This window comes from Procambarus clarkii, chromosome 25 (genome assembly GCF_040958095.1).
Source record: "Procambarus clarkii isolate CNS0578487 chromosome 25, FALCON_Pclarkii_2.0, whole genome shotgun sequence".
NCBI classification, from domain to species: Eukaryota; Metazoa; Arthropoda; class Malacostraca; order Decapoda; family Cambaridae; genus Procambarus; species Procambarus clarkii.
In genome coordinates, this window is record NC_091174.1 from 26,835,997 (window position 1) to 26,853,822 (window position 17,826).

Here is a 17,826-nt window from a genome sequence, read left to right on the forward strand (position 1 = left end):
CGAGGTAGAGAAAATCGTGTGCAGATAGGCTTACAGCGAAGAATAGTACAGTAAAGGGGAATTAGGAGATCAGCCCAGAACAAGGAGAGTGTGGGGGAAGTCACGGCGGCTTGAGATGGTGTGTATTCATGACCAATAGGCCAGGTTGGAGCCGTTCCCCAAATAAAGGTGACGTTAAACCATTCTCCGTCTTTATAGCAATTACAAGGTGATCTCCCAACTCACTGTATGCACTCCAGTGACCATTGCCAAGTGATTGACTACAGCAGCAGTGTGGTTGTCGTTATCGATCATATTTTATCAGGGAGTGGTTGGGGTCTCAGGGAGTGGTTGGGGTCTCAGGGAGTGGTTGGGGTCTCAGGGAGTGGTTGGGGTCTCTGTTCGCCAGCAAATAAAGTAAAGTTCTGTTTCAAGTTTATAAAACCCCAAACCCCTGATAGTATTCATTTGCTTGTTAGTTTCAATTTGTATATGATTTTTGCTTGCATTTATGTTCATTTCTGAGATTGCATGTGTGAGTCTGCAACTGGAGGCAGGTTTTCGTCAATACATATTTATGAACGAACGTTTATGCACTGGCACTTACGTGTACATATTTATGGTAGCAGGTTTAGTGTGATACATTCTATGAATACATCATGATCATTCCATGGCATGTACATCACGTGTTTATCTTCTCGTTGCATAAGCAAAAGCTTTTATTTTGACAATTTATGCCAAACCGACAAAGTGAGCCGTAAACCGTAATTTGAATAGGAATCATCCTTAACAGTGACAATTCCAGGAAAAGACTGTGTTTACAGTCATAGCAATTTGCATACTAATAAAATTTTGCTAATATTACAAGCTGATTGATACGACTTAATACTTTTTTATGTTGCTATTATTGCCAGGGGCTGTTCTCACCCTCAGTAAATATCTGTAATGTTCATGTTCATAATTACTAACACAGAATATATTTTCCTCGCCATTTTTCTGCCACCCTTAAATAACCCACGTAATAGGAGGAAATAACATTAAGTCATCTACATAATTAACTCTGGAGCAGCACAGCTTGCCGGGAATCTTTGCTTCATCCCATCTCCAGTAAGAGGATTCACCGAGGAAAAACAAAAATATGAAGCTGAGTCTTCCTTGTTTACCAAGCCATAGATGTCGAGAGGAAGTTCTCCCATGTGTGAGGCTGGTCTCTAATGTGTGTGAGGCTGGTCTCTCTTGTGTGTGAGGCTGGTCTCTCATGTGTGTGTGGCTGGTCTCTCATGTGTGTGGCTGGTCTCTCTTGTGTGTGAGGCTGGTCTCTCATGTGTGTGTGAGGCTGGTCTCTCATGTGTGTGAGGCTGGTCTCTCTTGTGTGTGAGGCTGGTCTCTCATGTGTGTGAGGCTGGTCTCTCTTGTGTGTGAGGCTGGTCTCTCTTGTGTGTGAGGCTGGTCTCTCATGTGTGTGAGGCTGGTCTCTCATGTGTGTGAGGCTGGTCTCTCATGTGTGTGAGGCTGGTCTCTCATGAGTATGAGGCTGGTCTCTCATGTGTGTGAGGCTGGTCTCTCATGTGTGAGGCTGGTCTCTCATGTGTGAGGCTGGTCTCTCATGTGTGTGTGAGGCTGGTCTCTCATGTGTGTGACGCTGGTCTCTCATGTGTGTGAGGCTGGTCTCTCTTGTGTGTGAGGCTGGTCTCTCTTGTGTGTGAGGCTGGTCTCTCATGTGTGTGAGGCTGGTCTCTCATGTGTGTGAGGCTGGTCTCTCTTGTGTGTGAGGCTGGTCTCTCTTGTGTGTGAGGCTGGTCTCTCATGTGTGTGAGGCTGGTCTCTCATGAGTATGAGGCTGGTCTCTCATGTGTGTGAGGCTGGTCTCTCATGTGTGTGAGGCTGGTCTCTCTTGTGTGTGAGGCTGGTCTCTCATGTGTGTGAGGCTGGTCTCTCATGTGTGTGAGGCTGGTCTCTCATGTGTGTGAGGCTGGTCTCTCATGAGTATGAGGCTGGTCTCTCATGTGTGTGAGGCTGGTCTCTCATGTGTGTGAGGCTGGTCTCTCATGTGTGTGAGGCTGGTCTCTCATGTGTGTGAGGCTAGTTTCTCATGTGTGTGAGGCTGGTCTCTCTTGTTTGTGAGGCTGGTCTCTCATGTGTTTGTGAGGCTGGTCTCTCATGTGTGTAAGGCTGGTCTCTCTTGTGTGTGAGGCTGGTCTCTCATGTATGTGAGGCTGGTCTCTAGTGTGTGTGAGGCTGGTCTCACATGTGTGTGAGGCTGGTCTCACATGTGTGTGAGGCTGGTTTCTCATGTGTGTGAGGTTGGTCTCTCATGTGTGTGAGGCTGGTCTCTAATGTGTGTGAAGATGGTCTCTCTTGTGTGTGAGGCTGGTCTCTCATGTGTGTGAGGCTGGTCTCTCATGTGTGTGAGGCTGGTCTCTCATGTGTGTGAGGCTGGTCTCTCATGTGTGTGAGGCTGGTCTCTCATGTGTGTGAGGCTGGTCTTTCATGTGTGTGAGGCTGGTCTCTCATGTGTGTGAGGCTGGTCTCTCATGTGTGTGAGGCTGGTCTCTCATGTGTTTGTGAGGCTGGTCTCTCATGTGTGTGACGCTGGTCTCTCATGTGTGTGAGGCTGGTCTCTCTTGTGTGTGAGGCTGGTCTCTCATGTGTGAGGCTGGTCTCTCATGTGTGTGTGAGGCTGGTCTCTCATGTGTGTGACGCTGGTCTCTCATGTGTGTGAGGCTGGTCTCTCTTGTGTGTGAGGCTGGTCTCTCATGTGTGTGAGGCTGGTCTCTCATGTGTGTGAGGCTGGTCTCTCATGTGTGTGAGGCTGGTCTCTCATGTGTGTGTGAGGCTGGTCTCTCATGTGTGTGATGATGGTCTCTCATGTGTGTGAGGCTGGTCTCTCTTGTGTGTGAGTATGGTCTCTCATGTGTGTGAGGCTGGTCTCTCATGTGTGTGAGGCTGGTCTCTAATGTGTGAAAGGCTGGTCTCTCATGTGTGTGAGGCTGGTCTCTCATGTGTGTGAGGCTGGTCTCTCATGTGTGTGAGGCTGGTCTCTCATGAGTATGAGGCTGGTCTCTCATGTGTGTGAGGCTGGTCTCTCATGAGTATGAGGCTGGTCTATCATGCGTATGAGGCTGGACTCTCATGTGTGTGAGGCTGGTCTGTCATGTGTATGAGGCTGGTCTCTCATGAGTATGAGGCTGGTCTCTCATGTGTGTGAGGCTGGTCTCATGAGTATGAGGCTGGTCTCTCATGTGAATGAGGCTGGTCTCTCATGTGTATGAGGCTGGTCTCTCATGAGTATGAGGCTGGTCTCTCATGTGTGTGAGGCTGGTCTCTCATGTGTGTGAGGCTGGTCTCATGTGTATGAGGCTGGTCTCTCATGTTGGAGGCTGGTCTCTCATGTATGTGAGGTTGGTCTCTCATGTGTGTGAGGCTGGTCTCTCATATGTGTGAGGCTGGTCTCTCATGTGTGTGAGGCTGGGCTCTCATGTGTGAGGCTTGCCTCTCATGTGTGTGAAGCTGGTCTCTCATGTGTATGAGGCTGGTCTCGCACGTGTGAGGCTGGTCTCTCATGTGTGTGAGGCTGGTTTCCCATGTGTGTGAGGTCGGTCTCTCATGTGTGAGGCTGGTCTCTCATGTGTGTGAGGCTGGTCTCTCATGTGTGAGGCTGGTCTCTCATGTGTGTGAGGCTGGTCTCTCATGTGTGTGTGAGGTTGGTCTCTCATGTGTGAGGCTGGTCTCTCATGTGTGTGAGGCTGGTCTCATGTGTAAGGCTGATTCTTCATGTGCGAGTCTTGTCTCTCATGTGTGAGGCTGGTCTCTCATGTGTGAAGTTGGTCTGTCCGAAGTGTGAGGCAGCTCTCCCATGTGTGAGGCTGGTCTCCTATGTGTGAGGCTGGTCTCCCATGTTTGAAGCTGGTCTCCAATGTGTGAGACTGGTCTCTCATGTGTGAAGTTGGTCTGTCCCAAGTGTGAGGCAGCTCTCCTAAGTGTGAGGCAGCTCTCCCATGTGTGAGGCTGGTCTCCCATGTGTGAGGCTGGTCTCCCATGTTTGAAGCTGGTCTCCAATGTGTGAGACTGGTCTCTCATGTGTGAAGTTGGTCTGTCCCAAGTGTGAGGCAGCTCTCCTAAGTGTGAGGCAGCTCTCCCATGTGTGAGGCTGGTCTCCCATGTTTGAAGCTGGTCTCCCATGTTTGAAGCTGGTCTCCAATGTGTGAGACTGTTCTCTCATGTGTTAGACAGGTCTCCCATGTGTGATGCTGGTCTCTCATGTGTTGAGAGGCAGCTTCGACATGTGTCGAGATTAAGGTCTCACATGATATAATAGGCAGCACTCATTTCTTAGATCGTCTTGTGTTGTGGGCATTTCTCTTGTTTCAAAGAGCACATATGGGGCCTCGTAGCCTGGTGGATAGCGCGCAGGACTCGTAATTCTGTGGCGCGGGTTCGATTCCCGCACGAGGCAGAAACAAATGGGCAAAGTTTCTTTCACCCTAAATGCCCCTGTTACCTAGCAGTAAATAGGTACCTGGGAGTTAGTCAGCTGTCACGGGCTGCTTCCTGGGGGTGGAGGCCTGGTCGAGGACCGGGCCGCGGGGACACTAAAGCCCCGAAATCATCTCAAGATTACCTCAAGATAACATATTTCATATACCAAGCATCACAGATTGGATTTCACTGAACACCGTCTCCATCGTATTTCCTTGCTTCTCTGTGAAATAATCCTTCGTGTTCTAAGAGACACTTCTGAAATCTCAAGTGCACTTCTCTCGAGTGCTTCCATGAGCTAAGGTCTCCACTTCCTTGAGTCAAGACCCGCCTCTCTTCCGAGTCAAGGGTAACCACATTTCATAATTAAGTGGCACAGCTTGTGACACATCTTCCTCTAAGGAAAGGACGTGTGTGTCATGTTTCAAGGGACACATTCTTTCTTTCGTAAAGAAACACTGATCTGCGTTTCAATGAACTTTGCTTGTGTTCGCCACGGGGTTATCATGTGCCTTCAGCTCCCTGTTACTTATGTCAGTGGATATATAAATCTTCACATTAAATATTGTTGTGACTTTTTTATCAAAATAACATTTTCTCACGTGAATGTGAATTTATATAGTTTGTATTTACTGTCTTGTCTTCTATTCTCTGTTGATATATTTAAAATTGCATTTGTATCACCTTTGTTAAACTCTTTTCATACATTTTAACATTTTAATCATATTGCTTCCTATTTTTCATCTTTGCAGATGCGCCGTTCTTAAACTTTTATGGCCCCATGTTCCCCCTTTCACTGATCTCGGAATGCTATTGCCCCTTGTTTTCCAAACCTGACTGACTATAAACATCCATTTCAAATAATATTCATATAATTTTGGTAGTCTTCAATTTGTCTATATTTGTACATATTTATTTAGTTGAAATATTTTTATAATGGAGTTTTACACATTTATTTGTAGTAATAAATGTTGAGGGATATTAAAAGTTGATTAAAACTTTTTGTTTATAATTATAACTAATTACTTAACAGACAAAACTGAAGCACACTTAATTAACAAAATGTTCCCCAGAATGCCAGAGTGTAGTATATCCGTTGGTTCAGATGATATTACACACAATGAGTAACCTGTGATTGTTTATCTTAGCTAATTATTGGTTACGCGAAGGAGTGCTTGTAAGTGCACAACGCAAGTCATTGTCAATCTCAAACCTAGTTTGTGGTTTTGCTTTCACTTGTAACATAGATGGAAAGCCTGACACTCAAAAATATGTCGACATAAAGGAAAACAATGCACGGATAGAGCTTTCTGTCTATTTTGGGTATCAATCGCACATCGAGGACGAACATTGCGGGAGATTTCTCATCGAACATCTCTCTTGCTAGGGAGTCTGTCTTCATATCCAAAAATTCATCTTGAGAATCAACGGGAATTGTTTTAACTGATAATTTGAATGGATTTCGCGCTAAACCTAACAACTCATTAATGAGTTCAGACCAATATTGGCCAACTTCATTTCCCATTCATTTGTCGGATGCTGCAAAAGTTTACTATTTGGCAAATCCTGGAAGCAATTGCTTATGATTCCAGGATTCAAGCTATAACAACAGATGATATTTTCTCAAATATTATATTTTTAATCTTGACATTTATCATCCAATTTTCCAGCTTGCTTATGAAAGCTTTCAATGAATGAAGGAACATAATGATGCTTATATTCCTTCCTTCCTTCCTTCCTTCCTTCCTTCCTTCTTTCCTTCTGATGGTTCAGTTTATTCGGTTGCTCAAAAGTGTCAACAGAAAAGGCTAGGCACGAGAACCATTCTTCTTCATTCAACCAAACAAAAAATTCCAACTTACACTGAATTTCAATATCTAATTATAACTCATCTCATTCATTTCCTCTTGAAAACCATCGAAAATTTGTGAGGTAAGATAGAGGCAAATGATGGCCTGCATCCGTGTCAACAAGTAACCGCTTGAAACTTTGAGAGTTGAAAATTCATCTTTTGATAAATTTCACAATTTGATCTGTCTGATCCAAACTGATCCCCAGTGCAGCTGGAAGTGTTTTTTAAGATGAATCATATTAATGAATGACTTTCAATTTGGAAATGAATATAGCTGGTGTTCCATCTATACGGCAATCACAGACCATGAATTATTCCACAAAATTATTCCACAAAATAATTTTTGATCCAAGTAATGAAACCTTTTCCAAAGTTTATGATGACTTTGTTATTGTTTGAAAAAGTGAACAAAAGAGAAACTCTTCTGTAAATGAGCTCAAGTGAAAGTATCTTGCTTTCATACAAGCAAATGAGAGCACGATGTCATTTAAGTCGATTCGTGAAGATGAATTGAAGAATAGGCCATATGGTACAGACTTGATTTACACTCTGTTCTTATAGACTACACGCCTGTGCATGGGGGAGCATTGTATGAAACCCCTCATTAGGCCTTCAGTGGATGCCTCAGGAATACTAGAAAATTCAGTTGAATCTCAGGTTACAATACTTTTGACCATGTCGTGGTGTAGTTGTCTAAGGCGTGTGCTTGGGAGTAACCAGTGCATAGGCTCGAATCCTCCTCATGGCTCCTACTGATTTTCTCATTGATGCATCACATTAATGGGATTTCTTTGTGCATTAAAGTGATATCATTATAATTTTTTGTTTTTTGGTCTTAGCGTCAACTGCTCATGCCACTAAGCAATTTTTCTCAGTCTTCTGCTGCTTAGGCCATCAGTCACACTTACTTGGCAGATGTCAAACTTTACTCCTTGAATACTTATCCATAACATGAGATAACAACTCACAAGAGAGATAACAAGTAACAACTTTACCTAACAGTAACAACTGTACCTAACAGTAACAACTGTACTAACAGAGATAACAAGAGATAACAACTTATCCATAATAAGAGATAACAACTTATCTATAGTAAGAGATAACAACTTAACCACTGTACTCAAACTCCTTGTGAATAATCTAACACAGGCATGTTAAAATTTGACAATTTTTATAGTATCGGAAACAGTTGCATGAATTTGGAAGAAGAGTGAAGCGAAATAAATGAGGACACAAGACATTATTGAGCAAAGTTTTGGAGAAAATATAGAAAAATTGCGACGCAAGATAAAGGAAATTCAAGGAAAAGCCAGAGAAGCAAGAAAGTGAAGCAATTTGAATTATATAATAATTCACAGTGTGAGTGAAGGAAGATTTAGACAGGAAGTATAAGAAATAAATATAAATGACGTGAAATAGAAACAGAGGAAAAACTGGAACATGGTTAAAAAAACAACATATATGAAATTTTAAACAAAAATTTTAATCATTAGAATCTAAAGAAATTAAAAAAAAAAACTAGAGAATTTGCACGAATTTGCAGGGAGCCGGTCGGCCGAGCGGACAGCACGCTGGACTTGTGATCCTCTAGTCCCGGGTTCGATCCCGGACGCCGGTGAGAAGCAATATGCAGAGTTTCTTTCACCCTATGCCCCTGTTACCTAGCAGTAAAAAATAGGTACTTGGGTGTTAGTCAGCTGTCACGGGCTGCTTCCTGGGGGTGGAGGCCTGGTCGAGGACCGGGCCGCGGGGACACTTAAAAGCCCCGAAATCATCTCAAGATAACCTCAAGATAACGAAATAAAAGCAAACATTTTGGAGCAGGTTGTGTTAGAGGGGTTGTGGAAGGCATGACGATAAAACAATTGTGGAAGGCATGATGATAAAACAATTGTGGAAGGCATGACGATAAAACAATTGTGGAAGGCATGACGATAAAACAATTGTGGAAGGCATGACGATAAAACAATTGTGGAAGGCATGACGATAAAACAATTGTGGAAGGCATGACGATCAAACAATTGTGGAAGGCATGACGATAAAACAATTGTGGAAGGCATGACGATAAAACAATTGTGGAAGGCATGACGATAAAACAATTGTGGAAGGCATGACGATAAAACAATTGTGGAAGGCATGACGATAAAACAATTGTGGAAGGCATGACGATAAAACAATTGTGGAAGGCATGACGATAAAACAATTGTGGAAGGCATGATGATAAAACAATTGTGGAAGGCATGACGATAAAACAATTACTGCAAACATATGATAAACTTACAGGCTATTAAGCCCAGAGGAAGAGAGAGTCGTGTGAAGCATAAATAGATGGTGAGTGGAATAAATTAGACAATATACTGGAGCAGTTGATGAATGTGGAACAATTAAATATGTACATTTTTTGCGACACGTAGCATCATACTTATGCGTCAAATTAAATCGATTGTCTCTAACTCAAAATGCAATTGTTTCCAAATTTATTGTGTTAATAGGATATTTTCTCTTATAAGTGGTATTTCATGCTTGAATCAAACAATGCTTTCTTCAGTCAAATATAATATATGTGAACAAATCCGCATGGGCCGTGAAGAGGGTTCGAACCTACGCACGGGACGTTTCCAGCTGCGCCTTAGTCAACCGTGCCACGACATAGTAAAAAGAATTGCAACCTAACGTCAATACACACAGAAATCACAATGTTCTTTTGATATATCAAAATAACAAATTCACAAGGACCGCGATGAGGGTTCGAACGTATGCATGGGATGTTCACAGCTGCACATTAATCAACTGTGACACGACTGGGCTTCGGAGAAGCTTCGGGATCCTAGTGAGGGCAGTAGTGCTCCAGGTTGCAATTCTTTTACTATGTCGTGGTACAGTTGATTAAGGCGCAGCTGGGAGCATCCCGTGGGTAGGTTCGAACCCACGTCACGGCCCTTGTGGATTTGTTCATTTGATATATCACGCTATTGTGATTTGTGTGTGTATTTTATATCTAGTGCAACCGTGAGCCATATTTTGTCTTTATAAAAAAAAGAAAAACATGTATTTTGCAAGTTTATAAAGCTTTACTTGAAGGAAAACGTCAATCAATATATATTTTTCATTTTTTTTCAATTTTATTGACGACAGCGATCAAAACAGTCTTCATTTGTTTTAACCCTAAAATTAATGTTAGTTTTGAATCTGTTTATGATATTTGCACATTGTGTACATCAGAAAAGACTCTCCAATGTTATTAATCAATTTTATAGTGTCAATATTTTTCCTTAATTTTAAAATAATTTTTCGAAAAAAAAATAAACATGTAGCGAATATATATAATAAAATAAATTTGAAAGTCAATAGTTTGACTTTACAAAGAAATTCAACAAGTGCTTTTCCAATCAAATGCATTTGAGATTTTTTTAAAATTATGAAAACAAGTTGTTACAAAAATTTAATATTATCTAATATTAAAACCAAATATTACTTAAAATGCTCACCTGCTTCCCTCACTAACTCAAACTGGTAGTCTATATACAAATTAGAATCCAAACTGATGCCCTGCACCTCTCATAGAACCTCATAATGATGCCCTGCATCTCTCATAGAACCTCATAATGATGCCCTGCATCTCTCATAGAACCTCATAATGATGCCCTGCATCTCTCATAGAACCTCATAATGATGCTTGCCTCTCTCATTATAACGGAAACTGCTTGTCTGCATCCCTTATTACTAAACCTGCTGGCCTGCTTCCCTCATTGTAACAACCTGCTGGCCTGCTTCCCTCATTGTAACAACCTGCTGGCCTGCTTCCCTCACTGTAACAACCTGCTGGCCTGCTTCCCTCTCAGTAACAACCTGTTGGCCTGCTTCCCTCTCAGTAACAACCTGCTGGCCTGCTTCCCTCACTGTAACAACCTGTTGGCCTGCTTCCCTCTCAGTAACAACCTGCTGGCCTGCTTCCCTCACTGTAACAACCTGCTGGCCTGCTTCCCTCTCAGTAACAACCTGTTGGCCTGCTTCCCTCTCAGTAACAACCTGCTGGCCTGCTTCCCTCTCAGTAACAACCTGTTGGCCTGCTTCCCTCTCAGTAACAACCTGCTGGCCTGCTTCCCTCACTGTAACAACCTGCTGGCCTGCTTCCCTCACTGTAACAATCTGCTGGCCTGCTTCCCTCACTGTAACAACCTGTTGGCCTGCTTCCCTCACTGTAACAACCTGCTGGCCTGCATCCCTCACTGTAACAACCTGCTGGCCTGCTTCCCTCACTGTAACAACCTGCTGGCCTGCTTCCCTCACTGTAACAACCTGCTGGCCTGCTCCCCTCACTGTAACAACCTGCTGGCCTGCATCCCTCACTGTAACAACCTGCTGGCCTGCTTCCCTCACTGTAACAACCTGCTGGCCTGCTTCCCTCACTGTAACAACCTGCTGGCCTGCTCCCCTCACTGTAACAACCTGCTGGCCTGCATCCCTCACTGTAACAACCTGCTGGCCTGCATCCCTCACTGTAACAACCTGCTGGCCTGCTTCCCTCACTGTAACAACCTGCTGGCCTGCTCCCCTCACTGTAACAACCTGCTGGCCTGCTTCCCTCACTGTAACAACCTGCTGGCCTGCTTCCCTCACTGTAACAACCTGCTGGCCTGCTTCCCTCACTGTAACAACCTGCTGGCCTGCTTCCCTCTCAGTAACAACCTGCTGGCCTGCTCCCCTCACTGTAACAACCTGCTGGCCTACTTCCCTCACTGTAACAACCTGCTGGCCTGCTTCCCTCACTGTAGCAACCTGCTGGCCTGCTTCCCTCACTGTAACAACCTGCTGGCCTGCTCCCCTCACTGTAACAACCTGCTGGCATGCTTCCCTCACTGTAACAACCTGCTGGCCTGCTTCCCTCACTGTAGCAACCTGCTGGCCTGCTTCCCTCACTGTAACAACCTGCTGGCCTGCATCCCTCTCAGTAACAACCTGCTGGCCTGCTTCCCTCTCAGTAACAACCAGCTGGCCTGCTTCCCTCTCAGTAACAACCTGCTGGCCTGCTTCCTTCTCAGTAACAACCTGCTGGCCTGCTTCCCTCTCAGTAACAACCTGCTGGCTTGCTTCCCTCTCAGTAACAACTTGCTGGCCTGCTTCCCTCTCAGTAACAACCTGCTGGCCTGCTTCCCTCTCAGTAACAACCTGCTGGCCTGCTTCCCTCACTGTAACAACCTGCTGGCCTGCTTCCCTCACTGTAACAACCTGCTGGCCTGCTTCCCTCTCAGTAACAACCTGCTGGCCTGCTTCCCTCTCAGTAACAACCTGCTGGCCTGCTTCCCTCTCAGTAACAACCTGCTGGCCTGCTTCCCTCACTGTAACAACCTGCTGGCCTGCTTCCCTCACTGTAACAACCTGCTGGCCTGCTTCCCTCTCAGTAACAACCTGCTGGCCTGCTTCCCTCTCAGTAACAACCTGCTGGCCTGCTTCCCTCTCAGTAACAACCTGCTGGCCTGCTTCCCTCTCAGTAACAACCTGCTGGCCTGCTTCCTTCTCAGTAACAACCTGCTGGCCTGCATCCCTCACTGTAACAACCTGCTGGAATGCTTCCCTCACTGTAACAACCTGCTGGCCTGCTTCCCTCACTGTAACAACCTGCTGGCCTGCTTCCCTCACTGTAACAACCTGCTGGCCTGCTTCCCTCACTGTAACAACCTGCTGGCCTGCTTCCCTCACTGTAACAACCTGCTGGCCTGCTTCCCTCTCAGTAACAACCTGCTGGCCTGCTTCCCTCTCAGTAACAACCTGCTGACCTGCATCCCTCTCAGTAACAACCTGCTGGCCTGCTTTCCTCTCAGTAAGAACCTGCTGGCCTGCTTCCCTCACTGTAACAACCTGCTGGCCTGCTTCCCTCACTGTAACAACCTGCTGGCCTGCTTCCCTCTCAGTAACAACCTGCTGGCCTGCTTCCCTCACTGTAACAACCTGCTGGCCTGCTTCCCTCTCAGTAACAACCTGCTGGCCTGCTTCCCTCTCAGTAACAACCTGCTGGCCTGCTTCCCTCTCAGTAACAACCTGCTGGCCTGGTTGTATTAGAGTGAGAGGAAGTGCCACATGCGACGAGCTAATATAAATAAAAAAAGCTATAAATTCGCTGAATATTTAATAAAATACTTTCTGATGTGTCACACGTGTATCTTAACTGATTGTAAAATATATCTCAGTGAATATTTACTGAATATTTGTGAGCAAAGAAAATAACATGTAATGTTCAGTGTTAACAGGTGTCCTCTTGTGGTGGTCAGGGCCAGGGATATACTCGTGGTGGCCAGGGATATACTCGTGGTGGCCAGGGATATACTCGTGGTGGCCAGGGATATACTCGCGGTGGCCAGGGATATACTCGTGGTGGCCAGGGATATACTCGTGGTGGCCAGGGCCAGAGATATACTTGTGGTGGTCATGGCCAGGGATATAATCGTGGTGGCCAGGGCCAGAGATATACTTGTGGTGGTCATGGTCAGGGATATATTCGTGGTGGCCAGGGATATACTCGTGGTGGCCAGGGCCAGGGATATACTCGTGGTGGCCAGGGATATACTCGTAGTGGTCAGGGCCAGGGATATACTCCTGGTGGCCAGGGCCAGGGATATACTCGTGGTGGCCAGGGCCAGGGATATACTCGTGGTTTCCAGGGCCTGGGATATACTCGTGGTGGCTAGGGCCAGGGATATACTCGTGGTGGCCAGGGCCAGGGATATACTCGTGGTGGCCAGGGCCAAGGATACACTCGTGGTGACCTTTGCCAGGGATATACTCGTGGTGGTCATGGCCAGGGATATACTCGTGGTGGCCAGGGCCAGGGATATACTCGTGGTGGCCAGGGCCAGGGATATACTCGTGGTGGCCAGGGCCAGGGATATACTCGTGGTGGCCTGGGCCAGGGATATACTCGTGGTGGCCAGGGCCAGGGATATACTCGTGGTGGTCAGGGCCAGGGATATACTCGTGGTGGCCAGGGCCAGGGATATACTCGTGGTGGCCAGGGCCAGGGATATACTCGTGGTGGTTAGGGCCAGGGATATACTCGTGGTGGCCAGGGCCAGGGATATACTCGTGGTGGTCAGGGCCAGGGATATACTCGTGGTGGCCAGGGCCAGGGATATACTCGTAGTGGTCAGGGCCAGGGATATACTCGTGGTGGCCAGGGCCAGGGATATACTCGTGGTGGCCAGGGCCAGGGATATACTCGTGATGGCCATGGCCAGGGATATACTCGTGGTGGTCAGGGCCAGGGATATACTCGTGGTGGTCAGGGCCAGGGATATACTCGTGGTGGTCAGGGCCAGGGATACACTCTTGGTGGCCAGAGCCAGGGATATACTCGTGGTGGCCAGGGATATACTCGTGGTGGCCAGGGATATACTCGTTGTGGCCAGGGATATACTCGTGGTGGCCAGGGATATACTCGTGGTGGCCAGGGATATACTCGTGGTGGCCAGGGATATACTCGTGGTGGCCAGGGATATACTCGTGGTGGCAATGGCCAGGGATATACTCGTTGTGGCCAGGGATATACTCGTGGTGGCCATGGCCAGGGATATACTCGTGGTGGCCAGGGCCAGGGATATACTCGTGGTGGCCAGGGATATACTCGTGGTGGCCAGCGCCAGGGATATACTCGTGGTGGCCAGGGCCAGGGATATACTCGTGGTGGCCAGGGCCAGGGATATACTCGTGGTGGCCAGGGCCAGGAATATACTCGTGGTGGCCAGGGATATACTCGTGGTGGCCAGGGCCAGGGATATACTCGTGGTGGCCAGGGCCAGGGATATACTCGTGGTGGCCAGGGCCAGGGATATACTCGTGGTGGCCAGGGCCAGGGATATACTCGTGGTGGCCAGTGAAATACTCCTGGTGGTCATGGCCAGGGATATACTCGTGGTGGCCAGGGCCAGGGATATACTCGTGGTGGTCAGGGCCCGGGATATACTCGTGGTGGTCATGGCTAGGGATATACTCGTGGTGGCCAGGGCCAGGGATATACTCGTGGTGGCCAGGGCCAGGGATATACTCGTGGTGGTCATGGCCAGGGATATACTCGTGGTGGCCAGGGCCAGGGATATACTCGTGGTGGCCATGGCCAGGGATATACTTGCGGTGGCCAGGGCCAGTGATATACTCGTGGTGGCCATGGCCAGTGATATACTCCTGGTGGCCAGGGCAGGGATATACTCGCGGTGGCCAGGGCCAGAGATATTCTCGTGGTGGCCAGGGCCAGGGATATACTCGTGGTGGCCAGTGATATACTTGTGGTGGTCATGGCCAGGGATATACTCGTGGTGGCCAGGGCCAGGGATATACTCGTGGTGGCCAGTGGTATACTCGAGGTGGTCATGGCCAGGGATATACTCGTGGTGGTCATGGTCAGGGATATACTCGTGGTGGCCAGGGCCAGGGATATACTCGTGGTGGCCAGTGATATACTCGTGGTGGTCAGGGAAAGGGATATACGCGTGGTGGCTAGGGCCAGGGATATACTCGTGGTGGCCAGTGATATACTCGTGGTGGTCAGGGAAAGGGATATACGCGTGGTGGCTAGGGCCAGGGATATACTCGTGGTGGCCATGGCCAGGGATATACTCGTGGTGGCCAGGGCCAGAGATATTCTCGTGGTGGCCAGGGCCAGGGATATACTCATGGTGGCCAGGGATATACTCGTGGTGGCCAGGGATATACTCCTGGTGGCCAGGGCTAGGAATATACTCGTGGTGGCAAGGGTCAGAGATATTGGGATATTGAGCAATATAGACTCGTGGTGGCCAGTGCCAGGGATATACTCGTGTTGGCCAGGGATATACTCGAGGTGGCCATGACCAGGGATATACTCGTGGTGGCCATGACCAGGGATATATTCGTGGTGGCCAGGGATGAGATCGTGGTGGCCAGGGATATATTCGTGGTGGCCAGGGATATACTCGTGGTGGCCAGTGATATATTCGTGGTGGCCAGGAATATACTCGTGGTGGCCAGGGATATATTCGTGGTGGCCAGGGATATACTCGTGGTGGCTTGGGATATACTCGTGGTGGCCAGGGATATACTCGTCGCTGATTGCCTGGAGACTAAGGTTGCCATTATTCGTGTAAGAAGTTTGCGTCAGTCTGTTTCTTAGTAACAGACAATTAATCTGGTGGAAACAAAATAGAAAATTCAATGTTATTGTCGTTAGAGGCTAGAAACTGTAAAATAAGTTGCTTCTAAGCATATCATTGTTAATACATATTTAGGAAGAACAATGCCAGTGTGAGTAGTACCTTATAATGCAATATAGACACGCTAAAATATACATTAACCTGAGGTCACACTAATACTAACACTAAAATATTCCTATAAGCTATAACAAATTATTGAGCATACGCTGGACATATAGCATATGCCCAGCTATAATGACACAGTCGAAGGAAGACAACAATGTTTTTCAAGATAGCACTTTTTGGAAAACAAATTGTGCGCCATACCACAAGCAATAGTGGCCACACTTTGGCAACACAGACAAAGACAGTATAAAAGAAGAGTGGGTAACAACGACAACACACACATGACAACTGGGGGGGGGGTTGTCCTTGACACCCAGTAAACAAGGACAACATTGCCGTATATAAGGACAACATGGCCGTATATAAGGACAACATGGCCGTATATAAGGACAACATGGCCGTATATAAGGACAACATGGCCGTATATAAGGACAACATGGCCGTATATAAGGACAACATGGCCGTATATAAGGACAACATGGCCGTATATAAGGACAACATGGCCGTATATAAGGACAACATGGCCGTATATAAGGACAACATGGCCGTATATAAGGACAACATGGCCGTATATAAGGACAACATGGCCGTATATAAGGACAACATGGCCGTATATAAGGACAACATGGCCGTATATAAGGACAACATGGCCGTATATAAGGACAACATGGCCGTATATAAGGACAACATGGCCGTATATAAGGACAACATGGCCGTATATAAGGACAACATGGCCGTATATAAGGACAACATGGCCGTATATAAGGACAACATGGCCGTATATAAGGACAACATGCTGAAGCTTTCTGAACGCCGTGAAGGAATAATCACAGGGATTTACATGTTACATCTGTAGAAAAAACTAATTCACGTGTAGAAGTAAATAATAATAAAGGACTGCGAAGTAACTCTCTTTGGATGCACAGGAAAGATTTGCTAGCTTTGAACATGTTAGGAAGCCGGTCGGCCGAGCGGACAGCACGCTGGACTTGTGATCCTGTGGTCCTGGGTTCGATCCCAGGCGCTGGCGAGAAACAATGGGCAAAGTTTCTTTCACCCTATGCCCCTGTTACCTAGCAGTAAAATAGGTACCTGGGTGTTAGTCAGCTGTCACGGGCTGCTTCCTGGGGGTGGAGGCCTGGTCGAGGACCGGGCCGCGGGGACACTAAAGCCCCGAAATCATCTCCAGATAACCTCCAGATGTTAAAATTTCACCTAGACATCACGTCGTATGAGTGCACAACGACTTCCATGAAACACCTACCACCAATCCAGGCATAATGAGAAACAAAAATAATGCAGAGGCAGAGGCAGGAGCTTAAAAATTGTAAATAATAGAAACGGTATAAGAACATTAAAAATAACTTAAAATCAATAATTCCAAAAAGAGATAAGCACAGAAAAAAATAATTATCAGACAGTTCAAATAATACAAACAGCAAAGAAAAAACATGATAGTGAGAGACAGACTAGAAAGACTCACCTGCAAATTTTATGCTAGGAATAATCTGAAAATATATAGACATACTGAAAACGGAAATGGAATAAAATGTAAAAACCCTCATCGCAGAAAATTAATAAAATGACTGAGGAAAGGAAAATATAGTTTGGGACTACCATCTTGGTGTTCCCTGAACTGTTCAGGCTTTCAGGGGAGAACCACAGAATGCTACATATGGAGTAAAAATTATGAAAACGGCTATTCAGAAAAGCCGAATAATTTTTTAGACCTAGAGGAAAGAGGTTTCAAAAAGTGGAACAGTTGGAATACATGGTAGTGGATGTGACAGAAGCTAGAGCCTTACATATCATATCATCATACATACTATTACACCGTACAAAAACTGCTTCTGCAACCAGTATACCGTTAGAACAAGTACAAGATGCCCACAAAATGGAGAGTGTAGTGAAGCAGCAATGGTCTTCCTTGATAAACCTTCCAGTAACAAAAATTAAAACCTATTAAAGATTTTAATACACTAACCTCATCCAAGGACTAAAAACAAAGGCAAAAAAAAGTTCCTCTCATAAAAGGCCTCTTCACAGAGGGGAAAATCTTGTTATTGGGAACTTTCACGAAATTCATACGTTTATATAGACAGTGAAGTCTGAATATCAAAATATAATTAAAAGTCTGAATATCAAAATATAATTAAAAGTCTGAATATCAAAATATAATTAAAAGTCTGAATATCAAAATATAATTAAAAGTCTGAATATAAAAATATAATT

At 46.0% G+C, this 17,826-nt stretch overlaps 1 protein-coding gene across 1 annotated transcript in view; it reads right to left on the reverse strand.

Moving 5' to 3' along the window:
- LOC138368483 (mucin-22-like) overlaps positions 1-15,948 on the reverse strand; it is a 71,285-nt gene extending 55,337 nt beyond the window's left edge. Inside the window, exons 1-4 of the mRNA XM_069331002.1 lie at positions 15,931-15,948; positions 15,115-15,464; positions 12,557-15,028; positions 11,201-12,398 (exon numbers count right to left, since the gene is read on the reverse strand). Coding sequence (XP_069187103.1) covers positions 11,201-12,398; positions 12,557-15,028; positions 15,115-15,464; positions 15,931-15,948 — 4,038 coding nt within the window. The remainder of the gene's footprint in view (positions 1-11,200; positions 12,399-12,556; positions 15,029-15,114; positions 15,465-15,930) is intronic.
- Between the last annotated feature and the right edge of the window lie 1,878 nt (positions 15,949-17,826).